The sequence below is a fragment of the Carcharodon carcharias genome, chromosome 1, assembly GCF_017639515.1.
Source record: "Carcharodon carcharias isolate sCarCar2 chromosome 1, sCarCar2.pri, whole genome shotgun sequence".
Lineage (NCBI taxonomy): Eukaryota > Metazoa > Chordata > Chondrichthyes > Lamniformes > Lamnidae > Carcharodon > Carcharodon carcharias.
Genome location: NC_054467.1, coordinates 43,069,490 through 43,085,325, shown reverse-complemented (window position 1 = coordinate 43,085,325; position 15,836 = coordinate 43,069,490). Strand labels below are relative to the sequence as shown.

Here is a 15,836-nt window from a genome sequence, read left to right as displayed (position 1 = left end):
CTGGCATTTATAAACCCATTAATGGAAAGGTTATTGATTCTGACTAAGGTTCGCCAACCTGAAACATTTAACTCTATTTAATTCTCCAAGATGCTGCCATTCCTGTGGTATTTCCAACATTTTCTGGTTTTACCAATGGAAGGAAAAGTTAACTTGTTCAGACACATCAGAGGGTTTTACAGTGCTATCTATTATTTTTGCAACTATGGGTATGACTGTTAGGGCTGATTGTATGAGCTGTGTACATACATCATAGCGTCGCCTGTACTTGGACAGTGTTATATGGAGTGGTTCTGGTATTAGAGCTGGAATTGCTGAGAGGAATATTGTTTAAAGCTTAGCAATGTCTGTGGCAGATGAGTATAATGATGCAGGCCTATATTTGCATATACATAGTGTTGTTAACCATAATGGCAGTGACCCTTAATACTAATGCTTTGTGCTAATGACATGATTAGTATCTTTTCACTATTATTGTAAAGCTAAGTCTGATGGTTAGTGAAAGGTATCACTGTAGATATTGCATGAATATATACAGGACCTTTTTATATTTCAATTTTTTTATTAGGAACGTTGAAAACAAGAATAGGCCATTCAACCTTTCAAACCTATAATTCCATTCAGTTAGATCATGGCTGATCTATACCTCAATTCCATTTATCTGACTTTGTTTCATATCCCTTGATACCTGTTTTGAAAATTTCATTGGCCCTGCATCTACGATCTTTTGGGGAAGCCAGTCTCAGATTTCCACTTTATTCTTTGTGAAAAAGTGCTTCCTGATTTTACTCCTAAATGGCCTGCCTCTAATTTTTTAGATTATGCCACCTTGTTCTGGATTCCTCCACCAGAGGAAGTAGTTTTGCTGCATTTACCCTGTTGAATCTTCTCGATCATTTAAACTCCCCTTGATCAGATCACTCTTCAATCCTCTCAACTCTAGGAAATACAAACCAAATTAATGAAATCTGTCCTTTTGATTGAAACCACAAGCCTTGGTATTAATCTTGTGTATGTGCACTGTATCCCCCCCCAAAGGTCAATATATATTGAAGTTCGGCATCCAAAGTTGAACTCGATATTGCAGATGGGGTCTAACTGAAGCATTAGTTCCTAGCTTTTAAGAATTTGTGTACTGTACACTGATGCCTAAATTTCTTCAGCTCTTAGTCTCTTGCCATTAAGAAAATATTCCAGTTAGTCTTGGATCCAAAATGGATGACTCTTTTTCTCCCTCATATTGTACTCCAACTGCCATAGTTTTGCCCACTGACTTAGTCTATCTTTGTCACTTTGTAATTTTATCCCCCCATTCAAACAACTTACTGTGTCCCCTAACTTTGTGTCATATGGAATACACAATGCTTTATTCTTCCATTCATGTCCTTAATATATCTGATAGTAAGCTGAGTCCCCAATCAGAGAATGAGCCCTTTATCCCAACTCTCTCTCTTTCATAACTCCCAATTAATTGTTAACCCATGTTACAAGATTACCTTCAATTCTGTCCGCACTCATTTTGCTAATAATCTTGTGTGCAGAACATTGTCAGATACCTTCTGAAAGACCACATGGACAATATTTCAAGACAATCTATCCACCATGCTAGTGACCTCAAATTCAGCTAGATTATTCATGACTGTAGATCTTGTGGTTCAGCTGATAGTGGCCTGCTTCTGAGCCAGAAGCTCTGGGGCTTGTTGGCCACAAATGGAGTGTTCATAGAACCATCGAAAGAAGCGATTCAATCCATTGTATCTGCGCAGCCAAAAGATAAAAAAACTAGCGGCCCATTCTAATTCTACCTTCCAGCACCTGGTCTGTAGCCTGGCATGTTACAGCATTTTAGGTGCAGTTACACGTACCTTTTAAATGAGTTGAGGGTTTCTGTCTTCACCACCAAACCAGGCTGGGAATTCCAAACAGTCACCACCCTCTGCATGAGGAAGTTTTTCCTCATGTCCCCTCTAATCCTTCTACCAATCACTTTAAATCTGTGCCCCCTGGTAATTGACCTCTCCACCAGAAATTACAGGGCATTCTTAGCAACTGTACCTAGATCCTTCATAAACTTGTACACCTCATCAGGTCACCCCCTCAGCCAAAACAGAATTACCTGGAAAAACTCAGCAGGTCTGGCAGCATCGGCGGAGAAGAAAAGAGTTGACGTTTTGAGTCCTCATGACCCTTCGACAGAACTTGAGTTCGAGTCCAGGAAAGAGCTGAAATATAAGCTGGTTTAAGGTGTGTGTGTGGGGGGCGGAGAGATAGAGAGACAGAGAGGTGGAGGGGGTTGGTGTGGTTGTAGCGACAAACAAGCAGTGATAGAAGCAGATCATTTTGATGATCTGCTTCTATCACTGCTTGTTTGTCGCTACAACCACACCAACCCCCTCCACCTCTCTGTCTCTCTATCTCTCCGCCCCCCACACACACACCTTAAACCAGCTTATATTTCAGCTCTTTCCTGGACTCGAACTCAAGTTCTGTCGAAGGGTCATGAGGACTCGAAACGTCAACTCTTTTCTTCTCCGCCGATGCTGCCAGACCTGCTGAGTTTTTCCAGGTAATTCTGTTTTTGTTTTGGATTTCCAGCATCCGCAGTTTTTTTGTTTTTTTCCCCAACCTATCCAATCCTTCCTCATAGCTGCAATTTTCAAGCATTGGCAACATTCCTGTAAATCTCCTCTGTACTCTCTCCAGACCAATTATGTCCTTCCTGTAATGTGGCAACAGAACTGTACAGAAAATTCCAGCTGTGGCCTAACCAGCATTTTATACTGTTCCATCATTACATCCCTGCTTTTGTATTCTGTACTTTGTCCAATAAAGGAAAGCATTCCATTTGCTTTCTTTCCCACCTTATCCACCTGTCCTGCCACTTACAGAAACAGATGTGCACTCCAAGGTGTCTCACTTCTTCTACCCCTCCCAATATCCTCCCATTTATTGTGTATTCCCTAGCTTTTTTACCCTCCCCAAACGCATTACCTCACATTTCTCTGGATTGATTTCCATCTGCTACTTTTCTGCCCACTCAACCAAACCATTGATATCATTCGGGAGACAACCGCTATCCTTTTTCAGCATCAACTACACAGCTAATTGTTGTGTCATCTGCAAATTTCCCCATCATGCCACCCACATTTAAGTCCAAATCGTTAATATATAAAGAAAACAGCAAGGGAGTAAACACCTGAGCCCTGTGGGACACCACAGGAAACAATTTTCCATTCACAAAACCATCCATCAACCATTACCTTTTGTTTCCTGTCGTTGAGCCAATTTTGGATCCAACTTGCTACATTCCACTGTATCCCATGGGCTTTTACTTTTCTGACCAGTCTGCCATGTGGGACCTTTTCAATAACATCCAGTACACTACTCTCATCAATCCTCCTTGTTACTTCCTCAAATAATTCGATTAAATTGGTAAGACACGACCTTCCCCTAACAAAACCATGCTGACTATCCCTGATTAATCCGTTGCTTTCTAAGTGACAGCTGTCCTGTGTTGACATGGTTCAAAGAGGTTGATAATTAGCCTGCTAATCCTACCAACATTTCCTGTCATAATCACCTAGTTTCATGGTTTATGTTAATATTTTAGAGCTAGATTTTAGTTTTGGGAAGATTAAATTTTTTAAGGGTAAGGTAATTAAAATGCTAGATTTCAGAAATTGCTAGAACACTTCAAGTAGTGGCTATTCAAAGGGTGACCTGTGTTTCGTTAATGTGGTCAGAATAAGAAGAGAGAAAAGTTAAACAATGAATGATCCGTCTCTTGAGTTTTTGGTAGAGCCCGGAGGTCTACACTTACCTCAATAAAAGATTTAAATTATTTGTGTAGTTCACTGATGAAAAGTAGCTAAAAGCAGCTTGAAAATGAAGGAGTTCCTTGGTGGCAGTAGCAAGTCTGGAAAAAGGGCCATTAACTCTATTAGAGATATAAATTATTCATATGGGTCACAAAATCAAAGGGTTTGTTTTGAAGGTAAGAGTTAATTTAAATTTTTGTTTGGAACATTCCAAATATGCTACATTGCCATGGAGATAGAAAAGGGCAGTTCCTTGCAACCCATGGTGTTTATCAGTATGTTTTGTTCACGGAGATCAGCAATTCAGTTTAGGAACAATCAGAGAGAAAGTCTGCCAAGAGCTGTAAAGCTGCTGTAGACTAGAAACAAAGGGTTACCAGAAACCAGGGGTATTTCTGAGGTGGAGTCACTAAGCAAGAGTGCATTGAAGCCTATGCTTTAGCTGGAGTGCCCAAAATTGTGAGGCGCTTAAGAAGTGGTGGAGGTTCGCTTTGTGGAGGCTAGTGGAAGGACCCCAAGAAAGCTCATACCTTTGAGGATAACAGAAACAGTGAGGAGAATTGAAATGAATTCCTGAGAACTTTGGCACTTTGATTTTGTCGCATGAAGTGAATGAACCTTTCAGAGCTTAATCAGTGGCCAAAGACTTTCTGGCGGGAAGCTAAAGCGGAAAGGGAAAGGTTCAGTTGAGTATGAGTGATTGTGTTTTTTTTTAATTGTAAAATATAATAACCTAAGTTAGTAATGTTTGCTTTGTTTGACTGTGGCATGTATAGTAAAATCATTTGTTTAAACTGTGGAATCTTGTGGCTTCATTCTTTCTATAAATAACAGGGATTTCAAATTTCTTTTTAAATGTTAACGGTCTCTACAGGGATTATAACAAACTCCCCATTGTTCCCCAATGGAGAAAAGTATGTGTGAAAATACAAAACAGTCATATAACTTGCCCTTCACAAATTCATGCTGACTCTGATCAATTGATATCTCTCCAAGTGTTCAGTCACTCTGTCTGTGAAAATACATTTTAGTAACATCCCTGTGATTGATGTTGATGACACAGGACTAGTTACCTGGTTCTCTCTCTCTCTCTTTTTTCTCTCTCTTTCTCTCTTCAAATAAGGGAGTTATATTTGCAGTTTTCTAAGTGATGCAATTCCTGAATTTAGGAAGCTTTGAATAATTGCAACTAGTACATCTGCAATTTCTCTTTTGTATCAATTAGCCTGGGATTTATTTTGAGTACTTTCCTTTGAAATATTCAGTCATAGGTAGTGGGGAAGCTTCTGGATATAATGTGGGACAAAATTAATAGCTACTTGGGGAAAATGCAGTTTAATTAAGGAAAACCAGCATTGATTTGTTAAGGGCCAATAATATTTAACTAATTTGCTTGAGTCTTTTGATGAGGTAACAGAGTGGGTTGATGAGTGTTATACTGTTGATGTGGTCTATATGGATTTCTAAAATGCATTTGATCAAGTGCCGACCAACAGACTTGAGCAACGTTAAAGCTCATGGAATCAAAGGGACAGTAGCAACATAGATACGAAATTGGCTATGACAGGAAATAGAGTAGTGGTCATGGCTTTTTTGGAGTGGAGGAAGGTTTACAGTGGTGTTCCCCAGGGGTCGGAGTTAGGACCCCTATTCCTCCTGATGTGTATTAATGACCAAGACCTTGGTGTACAGGACACGTTTTCAGAATTTGCATATAATACAAAACTTGGAAGTGTGAGCTGTGAGGAAGAGAGCTTCAAAAGGATATTGACAGGTTGGTGGAATGGGTGGATAAGTGGCAGATGAAGTGTGAAGTGATTCATTTTGACAGGAAGAATGCAGAGAGACAATATAAAATAAATGGTACAATTCTAAAGGGTGTGCAGGAGCAGAGGGACCTGGGTGTGTGTATATGTGCATAAGTCATTGAAGGTGACAGGATAAGTTGAGAATACAGTTAATAAAGCATACCCCTGCTTTATAAATAGGGGCATAGAGTACAAAACCAAGGAAGTTGTGTTAAGCCTGTATAGAACCCTGGTTTGGCCTCAACTGGAGTATCGTGTCCAGTTCTGGACACCACACTTTCGGAAGGATTTGAAGGCATTAGAGAGGATGCAGAAAAGGTTCATGAGAATGGTTCTAGGGGTGAGGAACTTCAGTTACATAGATTGGAGAAGTGGGGACTTTTTTATTTTGAAGAGAAATTTGAGAGGAGATTTAAAAAAGGTATTCAAAATCATGAGGGCTCTGGAAGGAGTAGGCAGGGAGAAACTTCCATTTGTCAAAAGATTGAAAACTAGTGGGTGCAGATTTAAGATAATTGACAAAAGAATCAATGGGGACATAAGGAAAAACTTTTTCACACAGTTAATGGTTAGGATCTGGAATGCACTGCCTGAGTGTGTGGTGGAGGTAGGTTCATTCGAGGCACTTGAGAAGGAGTTGGATCATTATCTGAAGGAAAAAATGTGCCGGGCTGTGTGCAGAAAGTTGGGGAATGGCATTAGGTGATTGCTCCTTCAGACAGCCGGCTGGCTGAATGGCCTCCTGTGTTGTAACCATTCTATGATTCTGAGGTTGTACATATTTATGTGCTTATGTATGCTCTGTACTAATATTTTCACAGCATTAAAACTGAAACACAAGACCCCTCATCATCCTGGCGATCACTCATTCCAGTTATTAAAGTTGATATCAGTACAGTAAGTAAACTCTTATTTTTAGTTCCAAAAACTCCTTTACTGTATTCCGTTGAGGAGAACCAAGATCAATATTTCAGGCTACTGTGTAAAGATTTGTCAGGCTGAAGTTGCATTATGGTGATTGCAAAAGTAGATTTCTATTGCTGAAGTTTTGCCTCTGTAATTGCCTGTGACTCAGACTTGTTTTATTTATTATTGAACTGTCTAAACAAACAATACTTAGAAACAATACTTATATAAAATATAATGAAACTGGCTTGGACCTTCGTAACTGAGTTCCCATAGCCTATATAAATAACTGATTTCAGTGCAAGTTCAAATATTTCTCTCTGCGACAGCAGTAAATAGTCACTATGGACGAGAAGCCTTTAAAGTTTGGTACATCGTATAATTTATTAAGAGGAACATTGATTTTTAAAAAATTTTTGTTTTCGTTATTGTCAGTTCCGTTAATTAAAGAGGTTTTGTGTCCTGTTAATTAAAGAGGTTTTTTGTACGTGGTCATTTTTGGCTTTTCTGAGCAGTGTACCAACAAACAATTGAATTTTGGGAAAGATAAAAAGAGAATGTACACTTCTATTCACATGTTTTCAGATGTGAATCATTATAAAGCTACTAGTTTGATGTTTTATTTTCTCACCATATGGTTACGATAAACAATTTATCATGTCCCATCACAGGAATATTTATGTCTAAATATTAAAATTTGATACTAAATTATTTTTAAAAACTTGACAATTATATCGACAGATAATTGTTTGATAGTTGTAAATCTTCAATTGTTAACTAATATTTTGTAGAATATTAATCTAATACTTTATTATATCATACACTATATAATGGAAAGAAATCGCGAATGCGCTGGTCTTTACATTTTAAAATGCACACTGATGGCTACCTATTGTTTTGTCACATGTTTTGGAACACGATTACAGCCTTTAAAGAGAAGAGTAACTCAGTTTATTATCAGTGTCACCTGCACCACAGCTTTTAGTCTTGTTTATTTTTTGAAAAAATAATTCTGAGCTCCTCTAGAAAAAGCTATTTATTCAAGTTGCTGAGGGAAGTAAGAATTAGAATTGCACTGGCCACAATCTGCCAATCCTCCTTAGTTATAGGGGTGGTGTTAGAGGACGGAGAATTGCAAATGTTACACCCTTGTCATAAAAGGGGAGAAGAATAAATCTACCAATTACAGGCCAGCCAGCTTAATGCTGGGGGTGGGAAACCTTCAGGAACAGTAATTCGGGAGAAAATTAATAGCCACTTGGACAAGCATAGACTAATAAAGGGAAGCCAATCTGGATTGATAAGGTAAAATTATGTTTGACTAACTTCATTTTTTATTGAGGTATCAGTGGGTGGATGAGGGCAGCACCATTGATATTGTATGCATGGACTCCAAAGAGTCATTTGATAAACTACTACATATTAGGCTTGTTAGCAAAATAAAGCCTCTGTTTTTCCTCATGTTGCCGTTGGTTCTTTTACCAATCACTTTAAATCTGTGTCCTCTGGTTCTTGACCCTTCTGTCAATGGGAACAGTTTCTCCCTATTTACTCTGTCCAAACCCATGATTTTGAATATCTCTATCAAATTTCTTCTCAGTCTTCTCTAAGCAGAACAACTCCAGCTTCACCAGCTCTGAAGAAGAGTCAGAAGGACTCGAAACGTTAGCTCTTTTTTTTCTCTCCACAGAGGCTGTTAGACCTGCTGAGTTCTTCCAGCATTTTCTGTTTTTGTTCGTGCTTGACCAGTCAAACTACGTAACTGAAGTCTGTCATCCCTGGAACCGTTCTTGTAAATTTTTCCTGTATCTTCTCTAAAGCCTTCATTTCTTTCCTAAAATATAGAGTGGGGAAACCTTGCCAAATACAAATACTCATAAAAGTTATCTTACCATTTTAACTCTGTGTATTTTGTTTTTTTTCATAAATAATATATTGTGTACAGCAAAAAAGTTAAAAACTTATTCTTGTTTGAGGAACTTTTAAGAGTCTGGTGGCTTAGTTTCCTTACTTGCTGATTATCTTGCATGTTTGTATTTCCGTGCAGTGCTGAAAGCACTGTGATGAGCATCACAAATCACACCTTATTCATTCGGCTGTACTAATGAAATATTTTGTTACTAGGGTCGTTTGGCATTTGGAAACCGCTTTTTGCCTCAGACGCTGTGCATAAATTTTGATGATGCTTTCCTGACATATACTACAAAACCACCTTCTAGCCATCTTGACCAATTTATGCACATTGTGAAGGGAAAATTGGAAAACGTTAGAGTCATGCTGGTTCCTAGTCCAAGACATGTTTCCCTGCAAAACGATGAGTACGAAGAATTTGTTTTATAGAATTAAGACATTAAATACAATGAATATAGAGCTAGTAGTCCTTGCATTATTAATATTTGATTGTAAAGGACTGAGATTTTATTTAATTTTATAGTTCTCAAAATATTCAGATTCACTGGTTACTATGCAAATATTTATATTGCATCTGTAATTGTGTATAAAACACCACCCACCAAATGTTATAAGGATAAATTCAGTATTCTAGTGGATGTCACCTCTTGCGTCTGATATCTGAAGCAGAAGACCAATGCTGTGAAGTATACAAATATTATGGCAGTGTTTTGATCAATATTTCTTAGTCACATCACATTTAAATGGGATGTTTATTTTAGCTCAATTGTACATTAGCAATGCGTATGATAGTTCAATCCTTCTCTAATTACTCAACAATCCATTGTTTCATATTCAACTTAAATCCAGGAATGATGAAAATGTTTGAGAGTAATGTAGCATTGCCTAGAGCATGTCAGAAGTTAAAGAATGTACAGCCAATTGAATTTTTATTTTATTACAGTTACAAAAATAATACGTCAGTTGGACTGATCATGCCTTATTTTATCCTGTTTAATGTCTAGAGCTGTTAGAAAGAATTAAAGGGCAGTTTTTTTTTTGTGCAGTGAACTGCCCTCTCGTGGGTCATGATATTCTGCTCTTGTGACATCAATAGGAGCAATGGGTTGAGGATAAGACTCCTGATTCACAATATAGGTGGAGAAGAATTTCATATAAGATACAATGCTACATGTCTGCTTTTAGGCTGTGCAACATTAATTGCTAAAGTTGAAATTTTATTTATATATTTAGTCTGGCAGTGTACATAAAATGTTTGTGTCAATTATAATACAATGTTTGATTTTTTTTACCTTTAAGAGGAACATATCTGTCCCAGAAATTTGTGAAAACATCGATAATTTGATAGCTAATTAAGAATTTTGTTGGGTTTGGGTTAAAATTCCCAGAACCACTGAATCTTTACAGTGCAGAAGAAGGCCATTCAGCTCATCGAGTTTGCACTGGCTCTCTGAAAGAGAATTCTACCAAGTCCCACTCCCTGCCTTATCCCTGTAACTTTGCACTTTCTTTTCTTTTCAGATAGCAATCCAATTCCCTTTTAAATATCTCGATCTTACCATCCTCCACCACCCTCTCAGGAAGTTCATTCCAGACTCTGACCACCCTCTGGGTGAAAAATTTTTTCCTCACATCACTGTTACTCCTTTTGCAATTATTTTGAATCTGTGCCCTCTAGTTCTTGATGCTGTCTTGAGTGAGGACAGTTTCTCATTATTTACCCTGTCCATACCTCCTCAGGATCTTGAATACCTCTATCAAGTCTCCTGTCAGCCTCCCTTTCTCCAAGGAAACCAGTCCCAACCCCTCCAATCTGTCCTCATGGCTACAGTTCTTTATACCTGGAATCATGCTTGTGCATCTCCTCTGTACTCTCTCCAGTGCCATCACATCCTTCCTCAAGTATGGCACCCAGAACTGGATGCAGTACTCCAAACAAATATATATAAATTCAAAAAAAAAGCTGGAAAAACTCAGTAGGTCTGACAGCATCTGCGGAGAGGAATACAGTTAACATTTTGAGTCCGTATGACTCTTCATCAAAACTGAGGAAGTATAGAAATGTGGTGAAATATAAGCTGGTTGAGGGGGATGGGACAGGTAGAGCTGGACAGAGGGCTAGTGGTAGGTGGAGGCAAAGAAGAGATTGCTAAAGATGTCATAGACAAAAGGACAAACGGGTGTTGATGGTGATGATATTAGCTAAGAAATGTGCTAATGGTGACATTAAGAGTGGAAAGCAGGACAAGAAAGTGACAGCCCTAGTGGAGGTGGGGTGGGGGGGAAGTGAAGTTTCATAGGAGATAAAACAATGGATGGATGGAAAACAATGGATTTAAAAATAATGAAAATAGGTAGGAAAAGAAAAAATATATTAAAAAGTATAAATTATTGGAAAAAGGGTGATTGGAAAGGGTTTGTGGATGGAGGAGAGAGTTCATGATCTGAAGTTATTGAACTCAACGTTAAGGTTGGCAGGCTGTAAAGTGCCTAGTTGGAAAATGAGATGCTGTTCCTCCAGTTTGCGTTGAGCTTCACGTTGCAGCAGGCCAAGGATGGATGTGTGGGCATGAGAGCAGGGTAGAGTGTTGAAATGGCAAGCGACAGTGGGGGTCTGGGTCATGCTTGTGGACAGACTGAAGGTGTTCCGCAAGGTGGTCACCCAGTCTGTGTTTGGTCTCTCCAATGTAGAGGAAAAACTCAGCAGGTCTGACAGCACTTGTGGAGGGAGAAACAGAGTTGATGTTTCGGTCCTTCACAGCTACAGAGAAGTAGAAATGTGATGATATTTATACTGTTTAAGGGGGGGGTGGTGAAGCAAATGAAACTGGATAGAAGGCCAGCGATAGGTGGAGCAAAGGAGAGTTTGACAAAGATGTCATGAAAAAAAGGACAAAGGGAGTGATAATGGTCATGGTAAGGGCTAAAAAAGATGTTGATAGTGGTTTTAAGGTAAGAAAGCAGAATGTGATAACAGGACAAGGGTAAGCACTCTGAAAAGAACTGAACAAGCCACAGATGGCCCTTGTGTAGGTGGGGTGGAGGAGTGGAGGGGATTGAAAAGGGGGATAAAACAATGATTAAATGAATGAAAATAAAAATAAGCAGATAAAAAATAAAAATGAATTTTGAAAAAAGGCATTAAAAAAGTGGTGTAAGTGGAGGAGAGTGTTCATGATCTTAAGTTGTTGAACTCAATGTTAAGTCTGGAAGGCTGTAAAGTGCCTAATTGGAAGATGGGGTGTTGTTCCTCCAATTTGCGTTGGGCTTCAGTGGAACATTGCAGCAGGCCAAGGACAGATATGTGGGCATGAGAACAGGATGGTGTGTTGAAATAACAAGCAACAGGAAGGTCTGTGTCATCGCTTGTGGACAGATGAAAGGTGTTCTGCAAAGCGGTCACCCAATCTGTGTTTGGTCTCTCCAATGTTGAGGAGACTGCATTGGAGCAGCGAATGCAGTAGGGAACTGCAAGTGAAGCACCGCTTCACCTGAAACGAGTATTTGGGCCCTTGGATGGTGAGGAGGGAGGAGGTAAAGGTGCAGGTGTTGCACCTTCTCCAATTGCATGGGAAGGGGATGAGGTGTTGGGGGTGATGGAGGAGCGGACCAAGGTGTCCTGGAGGGAATGGTTCCTATGGAATGCTGACGGGAGGTTGAGGGGAAGATCTGTTTGGTGGTGGCACCATGCTGGAGTTAGTGGATATGGCGGAGGATGATCCTTTGAATGCGGAGGCCGGTGGGGTGAAAAGTGAGGACAAGGGGGACCCTATCCTGGTTCTGGGAGGGAAAGGAAGGTGTGAGGGCAGAGGCGCAGGAAGTGGGTTGGACACGGTTGAGGGCCCTGTCAACCACAGTGGATGGGAAACCTCAAAGAAGGAAGACATGCCAGAAGCGCTGTTTAGGAAAGTGGGATACTCAGAACAGATGCAATGGAGGCAAAGGAACTGAGAGAATGGGATGGTGCCCTTACGGGGAGCAGGGTGTGAGGGACTGTAGTTGAGGTAGCTGTGGGAATCGGTGGGCTTATCATTGTGAGGTGATGCACTGGGGCAGGACAAACAAGGCATGGGAATACTTGATGAATGGTAGGACCCTGGGAAGTACCGAGGATCAGAGGGACCTTGGTGTGCATATGCACTGATCCCTTAAGGTAGCGGGACAGGTAGATAAGGTGGTTCAGAAGGCATGTGGGATACTTGCCTTTATTAGCCGAGAGCAGAGAGGTTATGCTGGAACTGTATAAAACGCTGGTTAGGCCACAGCTAGATTATTGCATGCAGTTCTGGAATCTGCATTATAGGAAGGATGTGATTTCATTGGAGAGAGTGCAGAGGAGATTTACCAGGATGTTGCCAGGGCTGGAGAATTTTAGTTGAGGAGAGATTGGATAGACTGGTGTTATTTTCCCTGGAGCAGAGGAGACTGAGGGGGGACATGGTTGAGGTGTATAAAATTGAGGGGCATAGATAGGGTAGACAGGAAGGAACTTTTCTCCTTGGTTGAGGGATCAATAACCAGGGGGCATAGATTTAAGGTAAGGGGCAGAAGGTTTAGAGGGGATGTGAGGAAGAATTTTTTCACCCAGAGGGTGGTGGGAACCTGGAACTCACTGCCTGAAAGGGTGGTAGAGGCAGAAACCCTCATAACATTTAAGAAATATTTGGATGTGCACTTGCTATGCCATGACATACAAGGCTATGGGCCTAGTGCTGGAAAATGGGATTAGAATAGTTATGTATTTGTTTGACCGGTATAGACTCGATGGACCGAAGGGCCTTTTTCTGTGCTGTAGACCTTTGACTCCATAATGAATATCGGTGGACAGTCTATCACCAGAAATGGAAGCCAAAAAAGAAGGGGAGGGAAGTGTCGGAGATGGACCGTGTGAAGGTGATGGAGGGGTGGAAATTGGAAGCAAAATTGATAAATTTTTCCAGGTCTAGACGAGAGCATGAAGTGGCACCCAAAACAGTTATCGATGTACCAAAGAAAGAGTTCTGGGAGGGGGACTGAGTAGGATTGGAACAAGGATTGTTCCACATACCTCATAACTGGGACCCGTATGGGTACCCAAAACCATACCTTTTATTTGGAGGAAGTGAGACAATCTTAAAGAGAAATTGTTCAGTGAGAGAACTAGTTCAGCCAGACAAATGAGAGTGGTGGTGGATGGGGATTGTTCGGGCCTCTGTTCAAGGAAGAAGCGGACAGCACTCAGACCATCCTGGTGGGAGATGGAGGTGTAGAGGGATTGGATATCCATGGTGAAGAGGCGGCGGTTAGGGCTACATGTACATCGTTGGCTTGCTGCAATGTTCCAGTGAAGCCCAACGCAAATTGGGGGAACAGCACCTCATCTTCCGATTCGGCACTTTACAGCCTTCTGGACTTGACATTGAATTCAACAACTTCAGATAATGAACTCTCTCCTCTGTCTTCACCCCTTTTTAACCCCCTTTTTTCTTTCTTTCAAAATTCATTTTTATCTTTTATCCACTTATTTTTATTTTCATTCATTTATTCATTGTTTTATCCCCATTTTCAATCCATTTCCCCCCCACCCCACCCTCACAAGGACCATCTGTTACTTGTTGTTCTTTTCAGAGTGCTTACCCTTGTGCTACTATTATCACATTCTGCTTTCTTACCTTAAAGCCACTATCAGCACCTTTTTTAGTCCTTGCCACCACCATTATCTCTCCCTTTATCCTTTTGTTCATGACATCTTTGTCAATCTTTCCTTTGCCCCACCTATTGCTGGCCTTCTATCAAGCTTCACCTGCACTACCTCCTTAAACGGTATAAATATCATTACATTTCTGCTGCTCTGTACCTCTGAAGAAGAGTTATATGGACTCAAAACGTCAATTCTGCTTTCCTCTCCACAGATGTCAGATCTGCTCAGTTTTTCCAGCATTTTCTGTTTTTGTTTCCCTTCAGAATCTCATATGCTTCAGTGCAATCATCTCTCATTCTTCTAAACTCCTGAGAGTATAGGCCCAGTTTACTCAGCCTCTCATCATAGGACAACCCTTTCATCCCAGGGACCAAGCTGTCAACCTTCGCTGTACCGCCTCTTTAAGGCAAAAATATTGTTCCTTTAAATAAGGAGAGCAAAACTGCACACAGTACTTCCAGTTGTGGCCTCGCCTGAGTTCTGTACAATTGTAGCAAGAGTTCTTCATTCTTTCAAGAAAGGCCAATATCCAATTTGCCTTCCTAATTGCTTGCTCTGTCTGCATACTAACTTTCCGGTCCTTGCACAACTATACCCAAATCCTTCTGAACATCAACATTTACCAATTTCATGGTGTTGAAAAATGATTCTGCTTTTCTATTACTATCAAAGTTACTCTCACTCTTCCCCATATTATACTCCATCTGTCACCTCGTTGTCCACTCCCTTAATTGTCTATAGCTCTTTGCAGCCTCTTTGTGTCCTCCTCACAGTTTACATTCCCACCTAGCTTTGTATCGTCAGCAAATTTAGATACATTACACTCTCTGTTTGTCCACATCATTAATATCGATTGTAATTAGCTGATGTTTCAGCACATTCTTGTGGCAATCTCCAGCCACAGCATGCCTATTTAAAAATGATCCATTGATCCATACTCTTAGCTTCCTGTCTGTTTAAAAAATTCCTTATCCATGCTAATATATTACCCCCAACTTTCATGAGCCCTCACTCGCATATTAACCTTTTCTGTGGCACTCAATCAAATACCTTTTAGAAATGCAAGTATATTACATCTACTGGTTCCCCCTAGTTCCATCCTCAAAAACTCTAAATTTATTAAACCTGAGTTCCCTTGTGTAAAATCAGGTAGATTTTGTCTGATCATACCGTAATTTTCTAAGTGCATTGTTAAGACTTCCTTAATAAGAGATTCCAGCAATTTCCTGATAACTGATGTCAGGCTAGCTGTTTTCTCTTTCCGTCCTTTCTTAAATAGCGGTGTTACATTTGCTAAATTCCAATTCATTGCGACAGTTCTAGAACCTCGAGTTTTGGAAAATCACTATCTCTTTAGTTACCTTTTTTAGAGCCCTGGGATGAAGGCCATCAAATGCTGGTGTTTTGTTGGATTTTAGTCCCTTACAGGAACTAGTTCCTAGTTTCTCCAATATTTTTTCTCTGCTGATATTAATTATCTTAATTTTCTCATATTTAATAGCCTCTTGGTTTCTCTGTGTTTCTGGCAGGCAATTTATATCTTATATTTGGTGTCCATCTTCACAGTATTTGTTCAATGCTCCTGCCATTTCCTCATTCCCCTTGATAATTCTCCCGTCTTACCATAAATGGGTCATTTTTGGGTTGGCAAGAAGTAACGAGTGAAGTGCCACAGGGATCAATGCTGGGGCCTCGACTATTTACAATCTATAT

At 40.1% G+C, this 15,836-nt stretch overlaps 1 protein-coding gene across 8 annotated transcripts in view; it reads left to right on the top strand.

The window, feature by feature from the left end:
- kiaa1109 (KIAA1109 ortholog) overlaps nucleotides 1-15,836 on the top strand; it is a 527,093-nt gene that overhangs the window by 53,614 nt on the left and 457,643 nt on the right. For all 8 annotated transcript variants that reach the window (XR_005944164.1, XM_041196895.1, XM_041196846.1 and 5 more), the window contains exons 7-8: nucleotides 6,448-6,523; nucleotides 8,657-8,850. Coding sequence is in view for 7 of the 8 variants with exons in the window: in XM_041196895.1 (XP_041052829.1) it covers nucleotides 6,448-6,523; nucleotides 8,657-8,850 (270 nt within the window). In the remaining variant the exon portion in view is untranslated. The remainder of the gene's footprint in view (nucleotides 1-6,447; nucleotides 6,524-8,656; nucleotides 8,851-15,836) is intronic.